This window comes from Equus caballus, chromosome 3 (assembly GCF_041296265.1).
Source record: "Equus caballus isolate H_3958 breed thoroughbred chromosome 3, TB-T2T, whole genome shotgun sequence".
In the NCBI taxonomy this organism is placed as follows: domain Eukaryota; kingdom Metazoa; phylum Chordata; class Mammalia; order Perissodactyla; family Equidae; genus Equus; species Equus caballus.
The window spans coordinates 65,479,873-65,499,949 of record NC_091686.1 but is presented as its reverse complement, the minus strand read 5'-3'; the positions used below and the strand labels follow the sequence as shown (position 1 = coordinate 65,499,949).

General features: G+C 43.5%; 1 protein-coding gene and 1 long non-coding RNA gene across 7 annotated transcripts in view; one reads left to right on the top strand and one right to left on the bottom strand.

Moving 5' to 3' along the window:
- Nucleotides 1-20,077, top strand: part of SHROOM3 (shroom family member 3) — a 248,835-nt gene that overhangs the window by 68,814 nt on the left and 159,944 nt on the right. The window contains exon 1 of one of the 5 annotated variants that reach the window (XM_023637914.2): nucleotides 16,562-16,790. The exons of the other annotated variants lie outside the window; for them this stretch is intronic. Coding sequence (XP_023493682.2) covers nucleotides 16,725-16,790 — 66 coding nt within the window. The 5' untranslated portion in view covers nucleotides 16,562-16,724. Of the gene's footprint in view, nucleotides 1-16,561; nucleotides 16,791-20,077 lie in introns of those variants that run through there. 5 annotated transcript variants of the gene reach the window in all.
- LOC138923630 (uncharacterized) lies at nucleotides 11,471-16,437 on the bottom strand. Of its 2 annotated transcripts, none has more exons than XR_011437520.1 (3): nucleotides 16,315-16,437; nucleotides 14,861-14,988; nucleotides 11,471-14,260 (listed from the first exon to the last, which is right to left on the bottom strand). It is a non-coding gene; the product is annotated as an uncharacterized lncRNA (long non-coding RNA). The 2 variants fall into 2 exon arrangements; XR_011437521.1 differs by having other exon boundaries at nucleotides 16,223-16,433.

Here is a 20,077-nt window from a genome sequence, read left to right as displayed (position 1 = left end):
AACTCCTATCTGATGCTGTGTTTGCTTTGTGGGGGGAAGGGGTAAAATTATACTGGGGGGACGACGGTTGCTTTGTTAGTGTGTTTATTGTTTATGTGGGAAGGTGCCATGTTGTTTTCGTGAAGACCGTGATTCTAAGGAGCATTTTAAAAGGATTCTTTGGAATGTTTCTTTAAAGGTGTCTCTTAGGGATCAGCCATTATTATTTATTGATTGTAAATAAGCAGAGCCCGCAAGCCCTGGACACCTAAATGGTCTCTGTAGGATTGTCAGAGGGGTGAGGTATTTTCATAACCTTTTGTCCTTCACCTGCATAACTTAAGGGGCAAACGGTGAAAGAGAATCTGTCTTTTCACTAGTGGCTGTATGTTACTTAAGGTTTTTTAAAAAATAAATGATAACTTTTATCAGTTATACCCTTTTGACTTGCTTCCTCACTTCTGTCAGGGATTTGCTGGAGCGTCAGCCTTCCCTGTACAGCCAATTGAACATTGCAGCCCGCTTCTTACCATAGCCCAACACTCCTTATTTTGTATTTTTCGCCTGTGAGACATCCACTCACAAAGTTATTTATTCTGTTTCCTCTCATTAGAATACAAACTCCTTGCTGGCAGAGATTTTGTTCAGTGTGGGGTCCCCAGTGCCTGGGAGGGTTCCTGGCACATGATATGTGCTCAGTGAATGTTAGTGAAATGAAACGGAAATATCCCCAGTGGCGTGGTGGTTATAGCACGGGCTCTGAGCCAGTTGCCTGACTTTGAATCCCAGCTTTACTATTTACAAGTTGAGTCTCTACCTTTACTTTCATCATCTGTCAAATGGGTGCTATGTAATAACACCGTCTCCCTCACCCGTGTGGTAAGGTAGGCATCGTGTCATTACCCGCCAGGCAGGCTGGGCTCCTCCTCGCTGCCCTCACGGTCGGGTCTCATCACTAACTGAGCACACTGTTCACCTGCACCCCCACCAAGAAAGATGGGTCTGAAGGCATTTCTCTCCCCTGTGAAGTGAGTACGCTCTGAGCCTCCCCTTACTAAGGCGGCTGGTGCTGCCCTCACTTAGGAGTTAGGTCCTGGGAGCCTGGCTTTCAGGATGCTTCCCGTGGCAGGGCCTGCCCTTCTCTGTGCCTCCAGCTTCTGCAAGCCTCGCTGGAGTGAGTGGCCTTTGCAGTCACCTTGTCACCTGGAGGTCTGGGCTCCTTCCCCACACCCCCACTCCAGCGGCAGTGCTGGGCAGGGGGAGGAGCCCTGACTTTGAATCTGACAGAACTATGTTTGTGACTCTGCCCCTTACCCTGAGGTCTGGGCTGACTGACTTCACCTCACTTTCCCTTTTTTCCTCTGGGAAGTGAAGACAATCCTCTCTACTTTGTGTGAAGGTTGTGGTGATAAAGACAACAAACGTAAAGAAAAAAACTCGGCCCTGGGTTTAGAGCACTTCCATCCGATCAGTGACTAGTTATCGAGCAGATGCTGACACCAGAACTCAGCAAATACTTGTTAGCTGGAGGCATTTCCATCCTTTGTTAAGAGAAGTGGTTTCTTCCCTACTTTTAGCCCAGTTTTACCGCCCCAAAGCCCAGAAGATGTGGGTGAGGGAGCAAGATTCAAGGTGGATGGGGGAGCTATGTTTCCTGCTAGTGAAAGTCAAACCAAAACTGGACAGAAATCAAATTTGTCAGAAAGGAAAGCAATGGGAGGTGACCTGCTAATGACTGTAGGTGTAAAGGACTGTAGTCTGGGGGTGGGAGGTCAGAGGTCACTGGCAAAGCCCCTCTCCTGACCCCCAGAAGGGTCATTCTGGAGACTGCCTGCTTTATGGAAGTTGAAGCACCCAGAAATTGAAGGACTTAGAAATTGAAACATAGAATTAGGAGAGAAGCCAGGTTTCCTAACACCAAGTCGGCTCTCTCAGGACATATGTGACGACTCCAAGGCCGGTGCTCTTTTTTGCTTTAATCTTAGGGCTTTTCCTTTCTCGTTGATGGCGGGAACCGATAATTTGGTGTTTTCGTGTTTTATTTAGTGATTCTCCCTTCTCAGTCCTCAGCATCTTTCATGTGTTGCTATCCTCTTCCTGTAACAGTTTTTCCTCAAAGTGTGAACGTTAGACAGCTTGCCTCAAAATCAGCTGTGGTGCCTGTTTAACACGCAAATCCTGTACTCTTCCCTGAATCGGATTCGATGCGGGAAGCCTGCTTTTTAACAAACTTGCCAAGCATGGATTCTGATGCTCCATGAGGCCTGCAGCCCTCCGCGTTGGAAGATGTGCTTCCCAGCCTCCCTCTGGCTGGGGGAGGTCGTTCCTGTGGATCTTTGCTTCTCTCTTTGGTCCACGTCAGACCCCAAAGGATGGGATCAGTGTCAATTTGAGCGACTCCATGGTTATTCCTCGAAATGAAAGAATAGCTTCATGCCTCTTTTCGGCCATGATGTATAAGTAATATTCAAAACTCAGATTTTCAACTTTAAATAGAGATTGGGGATGGTTCTTATCTTCTCTGGACTCCTTCACAAACCTTTTAGAACATGCCCCAAATGCACAGAAATGTTAGAAAATAGCAATAGTGTGTGGCCTGCCTCCTTTCCAAGGGCATAGCAACTTGCAGCAGTTTCTAAAAATAGACCTTTCTGGTACAGGTCACTAAGCAGGAATGGCCTCTGTGTCACTCTGTTTACACAGTTTCACATCTGACACCCTCATAACAACAGTGCTGACTTGATGAGGCATGAGGACCAACATCGGTCTGTGGGAATCCTCGGTAAGTGCAACCTGGGGCTGCAGCCCGTGAACATTCAGCAGGAGCCCTGCTGAGACTGGCAGTATTGGGATTAAGGGCCCTTTCAACCTTTGTGTCATGATTCCTCATCCCCTGTCCATCACTGTCTCAAAGTCAGAGGCAGAGGTCAAAAACGCCAAGTCATTCCACGAGATACTAATGAACAGAAAAATAAGCTCACGTTCAGGAATTTAAGATCCATAGTGATTTATTTTGTTTTGTTTAATCTATCTTGGATTTTTCCTCTTTGCAAACTTGTGAGTTTATAAGGCGTCATATAGTTGCAAATTTAATTTTGAGACCTTTCAATAAAGTGTTCAGAAAAGGCTAACTTATCTTTGATATTTTGGCAACAGCCCCACAATGGTGAGAGGTCGTTTCTTGTTGTGTAATAATTCATGGACCGTTTTGTCTCGTCCCCAAATGCAGATGATGTGGGTGCTATCAGAATTAAAATTTCTTGGGATTAACATTCTAAAATTAAGCAAGTGGGATAAAAGAATGGGGGCACTTGACATTGAATATACATGAGGTGATTGCACTGGACCACCAGGCATTCACATTCATGAGATTCGAAGCATGTTCTGTTGAAGTGGATTAATTTAGATCAAATGTAGAATATTGTCTCTAGAAATCAACTTTGATTTATGAGTTAGCCTACCACCTTTAAATAAATAATTCTAGTAAGCTCTCACCTATTAGCTTTGGGTGTTCTAAGCATTTCATCTTCTCGTTTAATTCTCACAACAACCCCATGAAACAGGTATTATTATTACTCTATTTTATAGATGAGGAAACACACTTTCTATGGGACAGCCTGACGAAGGATTAAGTGTGGATTTGAACTCCAGTCTATCTGACACGAAAGCCCAACTTCTTAAGCCAGTAGGTGTTCAGACAAGCCGTTTTTCTGTGAATGTTGAAACCCCCAAATCAGCATGGGTTCTTCAGCCTCTGGGCAACCACAGTTTGGGTTCCGCCAAGGCTTTTATTTGTTTTGCTTTGAAGACAGCACACACTGGTGCCTTGTGTTTTCCCGGCAGTGTTGGTTCACATTCTCTTAAATAAATTAACCTTCCCATCTTATCTAACTCATTTGATGGGAGCCAGTCCACATGCCAATAAAAATAGAAACGGGAGAAATAATGCAGCAAGAAGGGAGAAGTGACAGAGGGTTTTATGGTTATTAAGATATGAATACAGGCTCATCATTTTCAACTTTCCCGCAAAACAAAACAAAACAAACCCCACAGCTTGATTCCAATCACAGTTTGTTCTGTAATTTTTGAATGGTTGAAATACCTGATTAGTATTAAAAATGTTGGCACATCCGTTGCTATGTAAGAGAACATTTGAGATTTTATCACTTCTCTCCCAAATAATAGATGCTCGGTAAATGCTGTTGAGTTTAAGTGTTAGACTTATGAATCCTTACCCACAGCCCTAAAAGACTCTGTCCATTGCAGGGTGGACTCTACTGAGGTCTAATCCAACTTCTGAAGGAGGTGGAATCTGTCTTTGTGCTCTGTTCTTGCCAGCACCCTGATGAAGCCCCCTGGCTCCTCCCCATTTCAGCACCCACTGCTCTGCACTCCCCACTCCATCTCTCTCCAGGCTTTCCTCTTCTAGGGATTGTTCCTCCACACCTGTCTCTTTCCTGGTTCCTCATTCAAACTTGCCTTTCCACTTCTTGCACCCACAGAGCCTTGCTGGGGGTGACTTGCTAAGCTCCAAACACATGGCTAGGAATAGATGAAGTCCTTTGAAAGCAATGCAATGTTGCGCTAATAAAAAATGGTAGTAATAATGCTATTATTCTTTTTTTTCCCTCCCCAAAGTCCCAATACATAGTTGTATATCCTAGTTGTAAGTCCTTCTAGTTTTTCTATGTGAGCCCCTGCCACAGCATGGCTACTGACAGGAGGTACTGTGGTTCTACCACCAGGAAGTGAACCTGGGCCGCCGAAGCAGTGAGAGCACCAAACTTTAACCACTAGGCCATCAGGGCTGGCTCTATTATTCATATTTTTAAAAGTGATTTTGCAGATTATCAGTATCTTAACATGAAGGAACATTTTCCCAATGGTGTTACTTCTGTGACAAATGGGTTGGAGCTATTTGTGGATAGATAGATGGCTCTGTCATTAGAAGCCTTCAAGTCATGAAGGTGACCTTAACCTCATAAGGCTGACCTTGGTCATGTCAGCCTGCGGGGCTGACGCAGCTCCCCTGAGGACCCCTCCCAGGACAGTCAGCAGGGAGCCTTAGTGGCCAGCGACAGTGGGCCCTGGAGATGGGGGTTAGAGGATGCATCAGATATCCTGACAGTATAGTTGAAATGCTCATTTCACAATTTTGGAAATCATTTTATGGGTGTGTTGTGATAATTCAAATGTGAATATCCATGTTTGAATATATATTGTGAAAAGAAAATGATCAGGATGTTTCAGGTGTGGATTTGCCGCTTCGTAGATTGTCTGCAGAGAAGGCTTTATCCTGAGCTGGTTTTTCTCAGCTGCTCAACTGCTTCTGAAATATTAATGCAGGCTAAACCCAGTATGCACATATTAGGTTTTAGCTCTGTCTGTTGCCCTCCATTGGCACAATAATCAGACTGTATAGTGGTTGAGATTTGCGGGAAGTAGGCGGTCTGATGAAAGGATCACTCTAATAACCTTGTCACCGCATGCGCACGTGCAATTGTAGGTCACATGTTCGGTTGCCAGATTTAGCAAGTCAAAATACAGGATGCCCAGTTATATTTGAATTTCAGATAACATATAACTTTTTGGTGAAAGTATGTCCCTGATTTTATCTAACAACCTTAGTCACATGACAGCTTAGATGTACAGAAAAAAATACAAGTTCTTTATTCTGTCTAAATTTAATCTGGTCTTTCTCACAAATTCACCCTTGTTGGTTAGCAAGGAAATGAAACAATAAATGTTAGCCCTAGCCAAGTTAAGAGCTGGCCTCATTTCATCGTTTGAGTGGTCCCTTGAGGTAATGCTCAGGCTTGAACATAAAATGCTTCCTTTCTCAGATGTCATCGTGTCCATTCCCCACCTGCTTTGCCAAAATAGTGTCTCCGGATTTGGGGCAGTGAGGAGTGCAGGTCTTTGGGCACAGTGTCCCCTGGTCCCTAGTCTCTGTCCATGATCTCCCCCTGTCGCTGCTGGTCTCCACTGCTGAATTCTGCAGCTGATGAATCTATGGTTAGCGTTGGCCTGGGTGATGCCCCTGGGGATCCCTTGCCACCTCCACTGGCAGATTCAGCCTCTGCTCAGCTCCCATTAGCTTCAGACACCTTAGTGTTTGCCAGGTTCTCCATCCCAGCAACCGCTGGCCCAGGGGTCAGCCCCAGGATCATCTCACCTCATCATAGCCACCTCATGCCAAGTGCTGGCTGGGACCCGATGTCTGTCTAAATTGAGCTGGGCCAGGTGCTTCTCACAGTGACCTTCTCCTAGACTCTCAAGTGGAACCACAGTTCCCTACTCCTTGGACATGCCTCTCCCTTACTCACGTGCTTGCCTTCTTCCTGAGGCCAGAGAGGTGAAACCAGAACTTGGTTCTGACTGTGTGGCTTGCCGCCATCCTCTCCCTCATTCCTCCCGTACCCTGGAATTGCAAGGGCTGGACTTCCTCACTCCTTCTTATTCTGCTCTATGCTTCCCCTCTTCTGTAACTGCAGGCCTCCTGTCGTAGGTGGGAGGGGTATCTTCTTTGCACTATGGGAAATATTCGGTGATTGGAATCCTCCAGGCCTCACCCTGGATAGGTTACGGTGGTTCTCAAAAGTGTGGTCACTGACCAGGAACTCCTAGGACATGCACATTCTCAGGCCCTACTCTAAACCTCGTATATCAGAAACTTTGGGGTTTTGGCCTAGCAATCAATGGTTTACCATGCTTTCCAGGTGATTTTGATGCACCCTAAAGAGCATGGCTTTAAAGATTCCAGTAAATTATCTCACTTCCTCTCTTACGCTTTCCAAACCTAAAGTCTTATTAAAGAGACCAAATACAGGTCTTCCTTGGCTTACGATGGGGTTACCTCCCAATAAACCCATCATAACCTGGAAATATCATAAGTCGAAAATGCATATACTCCTAACCTATGGAACATCGTAGCTTAGCCTAGCCTACCTTAAACGTGCTCAGAACACTTAAGTTAGCCTACAATTGGGCAGCATCATCTAACACAAAGCCTATTTTATAATAAAGTGTTGAATAGCTTATGTAATTTGTTGAAGACTCTACTGAGAATGAAAAACAGAGCAGTTATATGGGTACAGAATGGTTATAAGCATATCAGTTGTTTCCCCTTGTGCTTGCGTGGCTGACTGGGAGCTGTGGCTCGCTGTCACTGCTCAGCCCTGCGAGAGAATATTGTACTCCAGGTCACTAACCCAGGAAAAGAGCGAAATTCAAAATTACAAATACGGTTTCTACTGAATACATATTGTTTTTGCACCATTGTAAAGTCGAAAAATCCTAAGTGGAACCATCCTAAGTCAGGGACTGTGTGTACTCCCTTTCAATCTAGCTCATTAGCTTGCTAGATAAACTTGAAACATTTTATGGTTAAAAAAAGGAATTTGCAGCCTTAAAAGAAAGGAAATTCTGACGCATACTACAGCACGGATGAACCTTGAGGATGTTATGCTAAGTGAAATACTCTAGTCACAAAAATAAAAATACTGTGTATTTCCACTTATGTGAGGTACCTAGAGTAGTCAAATTCATAGATATGGAAAGTAGCCAGGGCGACAGGGAGGGGAGGTGGGGAGGACTGGGGAGTTAGTGTTTTATGGGTACAGAGGTTCAGTTTTGTAAGATGAAGGGAGTTCTGGACGTGGATGGTGGTGATGGCTGCACAGCAGTGTGAATGTACTTAATACGCTTGAACTTTACACTTACAAATGGTTAAGATGGTAAATTTTATGTTATGTGAATTTCACCACAATTTAAAAAATTTTTTACTTAAAAATAAAATTTTAGGGGCTGGCTCCATGGCCAAGTGGTTAAGTTCGCGTGCTCCACTTTGGCGGCCCAGGGTTTCGCTGGTTCAGATCCTGGGCACGGACATGGCTCTGCTCATCAGGCCATGCTGAGGCGGCATCCCACATGCCACAACTAGAAAGACCTACAACCAGAATATGCAACTATGTACTGGGGAGCTTTGGGGAGAAGAAGAAGAAGGCAAAAAAAAAAAAAAAAAGATTGGCAACAGATGTTAGCTCAGGTGCCAATCTCTAAAAAAAATAATAATAAAGTAAAATAAAATTTTAAAAAGGAATTTGGTGACTAAAGCAAAGATTAAAGTTGTGAGTTAAAAATGGCTTAAGTTCTTAAGCACAGGTATTGATTTGAGCGAAGGTGGTGTGGCTAACTCAGCTGTTTCTCCATGGAACGTAATCTTGGACGTTAGAGTTCAGATCTAAATTTTGAAACAGATGCTCCTGGTAAATTTGGGTATTTCACCAGATCTTAGTTGAGTTTCTAAGCTACCTAAAGGGTAAGAAGAAGCTGGTCAAATAGATCTGACTCTAGAATGTAAATAGGATAGTTGGTCTTAGTGTGGCTATTGAGATAAAAGGTAATATATACTTGGAATTTTTGCATAGCTCAGGCTAAATAGCCTTGGGCATAAATGACCTCCTCGTGGCCTGTATCCTTCTACATAAAAAGTTTTGGAAAGCCTTCAGCTTCTCCCCATCTGCTGAGAGAATGAGCCACCCAGGAGGGCCTGGCAGTTTACTCTGCCCAAGTTGGTTTGAATAGGACCCTTCGGGGTCTCCTTATTGTTTTGCTTTTCTAATCACTTGGCCTCGGGTGAATGAGCCTATCTTCCCTGGAGGCAGCAACTAGGGGGTGGGATTGGCAGGTGGTGGGGCTTTGGAAACTCCCCTGCCTCCCAATAATATGCATTAGTTGCCCGCCCAATAAAATCATATTCTTTACTGTACACAATTCGTGTTTTCTCAATCTTGTTAAAGGATATATGAAAGTATCTTTAGAAAATTGCTCTGGTCTAAGTAAAAACGGGGAACTTACTATGCAGAGCACAACTGCAAGACCCGTTCCCTGCAACTCCATAATCCACTGCCCCCGGGAAGCCCCTCTGGGAGGAGATTCTGTAGCCACCACTGTTCTAAGCCCGTTTCCGTGCTGCACAGATTTCCTCGGAGGGGGGAAAATCTTTCAACATCCAAACCTACCTCCTGTCTCAGAACTGTATTTGTTCTCATAAGATAATGTTCTCATAAGCTCCAGGAAATTAGTTTAGGTAAATAAAGATAGATAAGACCTATGCTAATAAAAGATAGTGGTATATGTTTATGTGTGTGTGCGTGTATATGTGTATGTATATATATATATATATATATATATTTACTGTGTTTATTAAGTCATCTTAAAAATAAAAGTGCCTAGGTAATAAATATCAGCTTTGAACACTTCTACTACCACCACCGGTCCTCATGATGTGAAGTGTGAACTCCTAGTCGGATTCTAACTTGAATAAGGTTCATTATGTTCCTGGTTAAGAATTGAAGTTTATTCTGTTCTTGTGGAAGAGTTAAGAAAACACCCCATTTACTGATTTTATGGGGCGCCGTGCAGTCCAGTGGAAAAGTCCCTGGGCTTTGTAATAGCCCTGGCTTTGCATCTAGACTTTCCACGTATTGGCTAATGTGGATCTAGCTGCGTAACCTACCACTGCACAACCAGGCCCAGTTCTCTTTAGCTGTACGGTTGGAATAAATGTTATCTAAATTTGGATCTCAGAGGGGGTTTGTAATGCTTAAATGAGATACCCTATGCAGAGTGACAAATGCCTCTTTAGGGTATGGTGTTCACACAGGAAATGCTAGTTACTGGAAAGAACGGGTGTGTGAGAGCAACAGGCATCACAACCAAAGAGGCACTTGGCTGAGTTTGTGGGCTGCAGTATATTGTTGTGTTTACCTGACTCTTTTTAGTTGTACCTGTACTTAAACTCAGTTTTCTTTCTTTCAGACCTGAAGCAACTAAATCTGTTATCAATTTCTCATGATTAAGATTTGAACTAGGCAACAATAGGCAAAGCTAAACAATTGATGGTGGAGGCCAAAAGTGGGGATGAGGAGTCTGGAATAGGCTCAAAAAGTCTGGAAGGAACTTTATTTGGATGCTGGAAATATTCTATATCGTTCTTACCATTTATGTATGCTACATCTTAATAAAAATTTTTAAATGATTTAAACTAGCTGTACATCAGGATCAGAAGGTCTACACAGCCCAAATCCACCAGGAAAGCTAGTCAATTTAATTTTTAAAAAGCCAACTCAATGAATTTAATAAAGTTCTTTGATTGGCAGAATTCGAAAACTACATCTTACAGATGTATTTGATCTGTAGATGTTTGTTTGATCTAGAAATATTTGGCCTGCAAAAATGTGTTTAATCCACATTAACGATCTGGAAGTTTTACCTAAGAATACGGCTTTCTGGCTTCTCGAAAATCATACAATCTGGCAGCAGTGGCTTGGAGCCGTGTGTACCTATGTCAGGCGAGGCGTACCCTCTCCAGTTTGCTTTGGGACCTCACTGCTTCCTATGACCTTATACGTGCCACTTTGCCCACTTACTCTGCCTGCTGGGCCAGTCTGGTAGCCCAAACACTGGTTGGTCAGTTGTCTTTTTTCATTTCCAGCCAATTGTCCAGACTGAGTCTTTTCCGGTAGAGGGATGGTTGACACTTTCTAATACTAAACTGGGGCAGGGAATCGCTGTGTCTTACCCTCTTTGATCTCTCCGGTGCCCACCACAGCAAGCACTCATGAGATGTTTGCTGAGTGAGTGAAAACCCTGCATAGTGTGCTGCCTGCTTGTGTGTGTCTCCTGTCACATTTCTTTTCAAGGCTTGTGTGTTGGCTAGCCCCACTGTGATTCAAACTATCTTTTTCTACTGTCGCACAACATGAAGGGTTGGCAAAGCGAAAGGAAGAATGTTTTCTACACTGTCTGTTTAAATTATGATTGGAAGCAGGTTTTATTATACCAAATTATCATCAGGCTAATTGCTTGACAGCCTCTCTCGTTACTGCTGGCTGGCGCCATTCTGCTGATCGACTCTGCTGATATCTGGCTGGGGGTGGTGTGGCATAGTCTCCCTCAGGAGAAACCTGCTAGCCAGAAAAATACCCCAAGCCCCCAAACATTGTACATGCCATACACATCCCATTTCTAAGTCACAGCAAATCTAAAATATATGGTGGTGTTTAAGAGCCTATACTTTGAAATCAGGCTGCCTGAGTTCAAATCCTGTCACCACCACTTGCTAGTTTTGTGACCTTGGGTGAGTTTTTGTTTGTTTGTCTTGGGGATTTTTTTGGTGAGGAAGATTGGCCCTGAGCTAACATCTGTGGCAATCATCCTCTATTTTGTGTGTGGGATGCTGCCACAGCCTGGCTTGATGAGGAGTGTGTAGGTCTGTGCCTGGGATCAGAATTGGGTGAGTTTTTACTCTCTCTGTGCCTGAGATTCTTCAGCTGCAAAGTAGATGTTATAATAATAGTACTTCCCTAGTAGGATTGTTGGAAGAGTTAAAACAAAATATGTAAAGTACTTAGTATTTTGCCCGATACATAGTAAGCACCCTGCTAAGAAACTAAGTACATAGATAAGTATATAAAGGTAACTGATATTTGCTAGTACCTTTACACTTTATTCATTTTTTATATTAGCTGCATAATTTTCCTTGATATTGAAATGAATCATTAATAATGCTGTAATTTGTGTTCTGCAATTCTCTTTCTCCAGAGTTTTCTTTGCATCCCCAAGGGTAAAATGAGAACCCAAAGGTAAGTCTTCTACCTGTCATTCTTAGCACTAAATGGTACTTTGGGTTCCCCATCCATTGAAGGGGTGACTGAGCTACCTTCTGCTACTAACATTCTTGAGAAGAAATACCTTGGTTTCCCCAAAGAATTAGAGACTGTGAAGAGAGCAAAAAGAACAGGGGTAATATGGGTACTTCAGGCTTGTTAGCCTCTGAGATCACAGGTAGTACAATAGAGTCAGAATTTAAATTGAAAAGTGTAACTTTTCAGGAAAACCAGCAGTGAAAGAGTATCATGCCTTCTGATTTCCGTCTCATCAGTGGTTTATGTCCTCTGATGCTTACACAGGAAAGGTAGTGTGTAATAATACTTTGGACTTACCTGACATCTTTTATGACACTAAGAGGCATATAGGCATTATCTGCTCAACTTTGATGTCAGTGTGTGGTCAGACTGGGATAAAAATATGCTTACCTGAGTCCAGAGTGAGCATGACTCAGCTACTGTGTGTCCACTTCCCTGAATGTCCTCAAGGATCTGGCTCCTTCAGACACACCCAGAGCTCTCCAACAAATACAATTTCCCATGAAATTAATCAAAAATGGACTAGAAAAGAGAAACTGAGCTTATTAAGTTTCTCTCTCTGCTCACTGCCCAGTATTCTTTCAGCCTGGAACCTCTATGTGGAATTTGCAGAGTTGGGCTAAAGTAATTCTGAACCTCACAAAAGTTTATTTACTTTGTTCACCTTACACATCATTGTCTCCTGGTCATTGTTACTGTCCTTACCAGTGTGATCTGCTACATTGCCTCTTCTTTTTAATGACGCAGCATAATTTCTAAAAGTGGGATGTCCAGGGTACCAGTTCTACCTAAATCATTTACATGATTTTACTAAGTCTCACTTATTTATTGAGTATCTAATATATGCCAGTCATTGCTCTAGATGCTTGGCACTCAGCCATGATCAAAACAAACTTCTCTGTCCTCGTGGAGTTTGGCATTCTTGTGAGCAGAAGGAATGAATGATAAACACAATACACGTGTAGGTTACACAGTATGTTAGAAGGTGGTATACACTCTATGGAGAGAAAGCAGGACGGGGGCCGAGAGGCTGTTTCCATCTCCTCCGTTCATAAAATTCTTTCAGTTTTTCCTGAGAGGATTGCGGACAAACTTTTAATTTTTAAAAACATACTCTGTGAAAGTCCTTTGAGCTTCTGGAGTAGCTGTAAAACTAAGGCCTGGCAAGGAAGTGCCCTACAGGCACCCACGTCTATCTTACATAGTAGATGAATGCCGCACAGCTGCGAGAGCAGCGTGACTGTTATGCACAGACACAGACACAAAGAAACTGAAGAGGAGTGAGGAAAGCACGCTGTGAGGCCTTCTTTCCATAGCCTCCCATCTCTAACCCACACGAGTGCCCTACAAGGACATGTGCAAATCATTAAGGAAAAATACCAATGGAAATCTGGCGTTCTGAAAGCAAGGCTATCCATCTTGGTCTGAAGTTTATCAACACAGTAACCTAAAACTCTCCTGCCTGTGGCTTTGTTTTTTGAAAGGTAATCAGAAGAAAACAGGAAATGCCTGAGTAGATGAACTACTAGCTTTTAGAGAAAAGGAAAAATAAAACCGCTATAATTCTTCAAAAACTCATCTGCTTTTTTTTCTCTTCACCACGGATATTAGTACCAGGAAGAAACGTAGTGATGTACTGGATTAGAGTGAGGACTAGAGCCTGGAGATGATAAGTGACTTGTTCCATGTCACTTAGCAAGTCAGTGGCAGAACCAGAAGGGAAAGGCAAGCCCTCACGTCCTGGTCCAGTGCACTGTGGGTTCCACAGCACTGCCTCCAGATTAGATCATCAATGCTTCTTCAAACGTGGATTGCATAACCCTCCACAGCTGATTGCCAAAGAAGTTAGGCAGGTAATAAAGGAGAAGTCTAAGATGTTTGTGAACTCGTTCCGGATTCTCAATTTAAATCTGAAGAAGAGCAAGCAGGAAATAGCAGATGGGGCCAGGGGCAGGGTTTATGGGGGTGGGATGGGGTAGGTGGACAGCATGGCGTGGACGATCTCTCTTCTAGATGAGGGGGAGCCGGTGCACGTTCCAGTGTGAAGAACTTCCTGGTGCCAAGGTAATGTGCACTGACCATGATGGGCGTCACTTCCGGACCTGAGGACCCGAGACTTCACAGTCCTGCCCATGAGTGGCTGCCACACCATCAAGGGGTGATGGGGACACACTGTATCCTGTCTCACTTCAGTTCCTGGTGAAGGCTGCAGAGTGATGCTCATCCTGCCCAAACCACTGCTATGGGGTGACATGTGAGTGCTTCCCGTGGGCCAGGCCCAGTGCTAAGTGCTTTACTTACGTCATCCCGTTCGGTCCTCATGTCAGATAGCTTCTGTTATCAGTCCCATTTCAGAGGAGAGAAAGGCTTGGAGAAGTTTAGTAATTTGCCCAGGGTCACAAAGCTAGTGAATGCCTAGGTCAGAATGGAAATTTTCCTTTGTAGAGGGTGGTGGTTCAAGGCAGGCGCTCTCCGGTCAGGTTGCCAGGGTGTGAATCCCAGCTCTGCTGCCCGCTAGCTGTGAAGTGTTGGACACATTCCCTAACTTCTTCCAGCCTCTGTTTCCTCATCTGTAACAACAAGTGTAATATTTACCTTATAGAATTGTGATGATTAGAGAATGTAACATAGTAACTCTTGACACAGTTAATTACTAGTTGTATCCTAATTAACTATAGTTCAACTACAGGTTGAATCACATGAAATTGCTATTTTAGTAGACCAAAAATCGTCAAATATTGACAGTTTAATATGGTTCAGTCTGATACTACATAGGCATCCATTCTTTGTAAATGTAATAATGATTCCCTTATTCATCTCATAATTTGTGAAAGGACAAGTTATTTAATTGCTTCAATATAGTTATTTTCTTGCCTGCTTGTTTTAGCTTCTCTAAAGAATCATATAGAGAGATCTTCTCTTCTAATGTAACATAGCACCCATGAGGATATATGCAATATACACAGTTCCCGGAGCTGCTATGCTGTTGAGGATGCTGTCCCCGGGAACATGGAGGAGAGGAGATTTCAAGCGAGTTTAGATTAGGAAGTTACTGGTGAAATGAAGGAGTAGACTGCTGGCTCCTTTAAGCCACTGTGAATGTTTGGCTGTTTGAGGCAATGGCATTCCCACTAGACGGCTGATTGTGATGAACAGATGTCAAACATTACCATTTGTCATTCTGCACTGTGGAGATGAGCGCCTCTCCTCATCAGCGGCAGGAGGCTGTTAAATTTGAAACATTCAAAATGAATGTCACGGCCTGGCTGCTCCTGAACTCTGGCTTGGTGGCAGTAGCCTGTGATAGAAAGACATGCAACTCAGCTGTGGTGTTTGGGCATGTTGTAGGGTAGGGGGAGGAAAACATAAAACTGGGATAAGAATGTTGCCTTCCTTAAAGGGAAGAAGACTACTTTTGAAAGAATGCGCCTGTGGCGCAAGATCTAGTGGGAGGTTTCTCTTCTGAAAGATGATTCTCTGCTCCACCCGACCACTGTTCCCATCCCACACTTGCCTCAAATCTTATTTCCCTAGAATTCACATTATAGGAATATAAATAGCTCTGGAATTTAAGTGGAACATTCTAGAGAGACAGCCTTTCTAGTTAATACAGGAACAGTCTTTAAATAAAATTAATCTCACCTTTGAAATGTAATGACATCTTTGAGGATGTGTTAGACTTTCTTGGTGTCTATATTTAGAGTACAATGCCCCCTGTGATTTCAGAATTCCCCCTCGCACATGCGTGTTTATGCGTGCGTGCGTGTGCGCGTGCGTGCTCCTTTTCCCTGTTCTTTCTTTCCACATCTAAAAAATAACCTGCAAGTCTTCTTAAGATTTTATAGCAAGGAGGTTTACAGATTATCTGTGGGTCCTAAGGTTTGTTTTTTCCACCATGGCAGCTGTAAACTAATGAAAATGCCTTTACATGCCCGTGAACTCAGACACACTTGGAGCCCCATTTTCTTTCTGCGTGCGCTATTCCTTTTCTCTCTCTTTGTGTCTATGGTTACTGTTAAGCTGACCCCTACAGTCTGGGGCAAATACCAAAACTTGAATCAGGCACTGCTTATCCATACAGCTGCAAAGGATTGCGGTGTCGGGGGCTCGGGTGATAGATGTAAGTAAAATTCCTTTAACTGGTTGTAGTTTAGGAAACTTGTTCGATTCCATCCACAAAGATGAGCCACGTGGCACTCCACTGTGCCGAATTTTAAAATGCTGTGTTTTGTTGTTGTTGTTGTTGTTTTCCAAGCACTATCTTTATAAACTTTTGTGTCTGAGGTGATTTTTACAAAGTTGAATTTTATTGTTGGAAACAATGACTGTAGAAAGATTTTTCTTTTTATTGGATTCGCTCTCCCCTTCGCCTAGCTTCTGTGAGATACTGTTGCTTGCAAAAACCATAGCTAATTAAAAATCGAACTGATTCAGCTACAAAGAAGCCCAAGTGCAGACTGGCAAGGGGCGGGAGGCAGAGCAGACAGGGCATTCAGTGGTTAAAGCAGCCAACGCCATTCATGCTTCCTTACCTTCACTTTAATTGTCATCACAGTGCATCGTGTTGTTTATGAGTCAAAGGACCTAGAGCGACACTCTTTGGGGAAGCCAGGAGGTGACTTACCCATTACCACAAGCTCTCCTTACAACAAGCCTGACAAACGGCTTCCCCAGACAGTGGGGCAGGCGTGCATGCGGACCCGGTGTGCCAGCAGCCACTGTGGAAACCGGTTCTCCGGTTCTGGCCGCGTGTACTTCCCCTTACATCAGGGGCCTGCTGCTGTCAGGCAGGCCGGCCGGCGATTGGCTGGGAGGAGGGCAGTAATCTGAACTGGCTTTTGTACTTGGCTAATCAGGGCAGCCGTTTGATTGCAGGTTCCGAGCAGAGGTGCCTTGGTGGTGTCAGACACCTGTGTCTTAGCTCGGCCTTCCTGGGGCCGGCCCCCGTGGATTCTTTCCGGGCCGGAATCGTGCCTCTATGCCCTCTCCCCCAAGCCACTGAGCCCCCTTGGTGGGCCAGCTTGGCCCGGTGTCATGCTGGACAGAGCTGTCCAACAGATAGCTGAGGACAATGGAAATGCCGGCTTAGACTTCCTTAAGGTAAGTCTGTTTTAAACCAGATATTTCTTGACATTATTTCTACGTTTGTCTTGATGGAAATGCCAGTATTGGGAAGGTAAACTAACGAGAGGCATGGAAGTTGTTTAGTTTAGGCCCTTATGATGAAATCCTAAGATGTGCGGCTGTCAAGTGTGCTGGCAAAATGATAAACCAAGGCATAAATAAATATGTAAATGGGGGGTACTTGACAAATTACTGTAACCCTTGCAGTCAATTGACACCTCATGGTGCACTCCTTCCTGTTTGATGAGAAGCTCAAGTGATGATGGAAGAAAGTAACTTTTAATTAATGCTGACAAATATGTATGCTGGCTTGTATAATAATATAGTCAGGCTGAATAGCTTGGCTCCTTCTCATCATGCAGCCCCAGCATTTATAGTTTAATTCTAATTACTACTTACTTTGAAAGCCGTCTAACTTTTTCTCTCGTGATCTGAAGGCAGTTTTTCTTGTTAAGGTTTGTTCAACATAGAGGAGTTAGTGTATTTCACTTCAGCGGGGGTTGATTGCATTGCTTGGCTCGCTTGGCTCCTCCTTATTTTCAAGAGAGAGTCAGATTCTAAATTCGAGCACCTAAATTTGAGCAACAGTGAGATGCTTAGGAATACTAAGCCATGATTCTGATCAAGCTTAAGCTGTTCTCTGCTTTCATTTTACTTGCGAGTTGATTGACAGGTCCTTCAGGGACCGTGCTGTCTTCCCTCTTGGATTGCTGTCAGCACACTTGTATTTCAAGGATTCATAATCCAAGGTTGCTAAAAACACTCATGGTTTGGAACTGGTGCTTACGCCCCCTGCCTGTTTTGTCTTGATAGGAAGCAAGTAATTTTCTCTTTGATTTTTGGGTTTTAATGAAAACTTTCTGTAAATGGGTAAAGGTTCATTTCATTTATAAATCCATTTCCTACCTTGTTAATTCCAAAGCTATAAACACCTTCATGAAACGAAGGCGTTCATCAGTTCTGAGTGATTCTGCTAGAGTAGTAAACAGGAGTAGAGAGAACAGATAGAGGTGATGAAAAAGAGGTGATAAGCCTTCAGAAACCATTCACTTGTCATTGATGTTAATCATCCTGAAATGTGTCTTTTTCTTCCAATGTTTATAGCCAGTTGGAAATTTCCGTCTTTCTCAGCTGTTAGCTAACTTGTCTTTATAAAAACATTCTCCTATAATAAGATCAACATATTAGTAATAAGAAATATAAATACTAAAAATGATTGCTTTGTTGAATAAAAGCATCAGAAATGACGTTACCCATGGATGATATGTGAGCATCACCTAAATCTACAGCAATCATTCGGAAGATAATGTGTGTGCAAATAGTACAGATGGTTGGTGATAACTGAAAACTTAGATTGGTTGGTAGCTAGATAGTAAGTGAATTTATAAATGTTGAGGGAGTTAGGGAGAAATGGATGTTGGAAAGCTAAAACAAATATTGTATATTTAGCATTGATTTAAATTTTAAAATTCTAACTTTGCTATGAATTACAAGCTAGGAAGTGTATAAATCAAAGATGATTTCCTGGATTAGGATAAGTCATTTTTGTATGGGGAAGGATAAATACCATCTTAGCCCTAATCACTGTCTTAAAAAAACCCAACAACTATCCGTAAAAATCCCATTGTCCTAAAAACGTACAGAAAGGAAGAGAGAGCTTGTTGAAGACCTCTTTATCTTCAGCTAAAAAGTAAAGTCACAAAACCCACATTTCCTATTAAGGGTATAGTAAGCCCTTGTACATGTCTACAGAGTACCCCCAAATATGTAATTTAACACAATTGTTAATAACTAAGATGCACACACACACACACACACACACACATATATATTTCATCCCAAGAACAATATTATTACATAGCTAGAGTAGGGTGGGGGATTAAGTATCTTAAATTCATTTTTTTCCCCAGTGACAATTTTTAAAAGTCTCCTTTCTGGAGCTGTGGAGTGCCTGCCAGGCTCCCTCTGCTGCGGCCTGGTGAGGGTCCCCTGGTGTCGTGGACAGCACACAATGGGGCACAATAGAGCGCACTCAGCCCCCGCTCCCAGACACACATTGTGTGCCCCGTTGGCTCTGCTTGAAAGGTTCAGCTATGCAAATGAAAGCTGCGTACGTCAGACACCTCCCTCTCCCCACCGCTCCCTTCCTCCTTCTCCCTCCCTCCCTCCAAACAGCCCCAGATCTCAGCCTTTGCCTCTGACTTTTCTGATCGGAGGAACCTGTGAGCTGGAAGCTGAATAGCTGGGCAAAACCGCCGTATGCTCAATGTGTTATAGCCAGAGGGACGGGACAAGCAAGCTGTAGCCCTGGACACTGGAAAAAGACGTAGGTTTCTCATCTCCAGTCCTCTATAGATGGCTTCTTGAATGTCGCTGGTTAATAGGAAAAAGTTGGCACTCCTTGTTAGACCAAACCTCTAAAAGGCATGTTTTAAAAAAAACTTCGAGCAATCCTGATGTTCGCATTTTGGAGACAAGAGGGGAAGCCACACCTCAGGTCAAACGGATGATTTTGGAAGGCAGGAACCTAAGCACTCTCCAGTCATTTTGCTTCTTAGTTGACAGATTGGATTCAAAAACGGACGTCAAGTGCGGGCGGCAGTGCAGTGTTGGTGGCGTATCATCTGATATCATTGGGAGAAAAGCTCTTAACGAACTGAAACTGGTAGGATTGCTCTGATGTCCCGTCGAGTGATCAAGTGAACACTGGCGTCAGACGCTTAAGTAGGACTTCGCTTGCACACTCCAGGCCTGGTTTGAAAGTGACAACCCCTGGGGATGGAATTTAAATGAGCCCCACCCTGAAAAGCTATGGCTGTTTAGTATTCCGGGTTTTCCAAGTTCCAAAGTTCCTTAGTGACCCATAAAACTACCAGCAGAGCCTTCCCACCAAAATCGTGGTCAGTATTCTGGACCAGCCCTCCTGGGACAGTGGGCCCAGCAACTAGACCCCAAGGTGTGGGTCTCCAGGTTCCTCCCTTATCTTTTTTCTGGCAGTGGTGGAGGCCAGTCTTCCGGACCGAATATTTATGCAATGATTTCTCCCTTGTTTATTTATCATGGCTCATTAATTTCTCTATCTGACGCATGTAGGTCAGTATCGTTATCCCAGTTTGGAAGGGAGAGAAAGGTGATGAAGTGGAATGATTTGTCCAACAGCACCAAGAAGTTAGTGAGAAAGTAGAAACTCGAAGGCCGTGCACTTCGCCTTTCATTCATGTCTTAACATCAAAAGAGAAATCAGAAATCCTTAAACCTCTCCC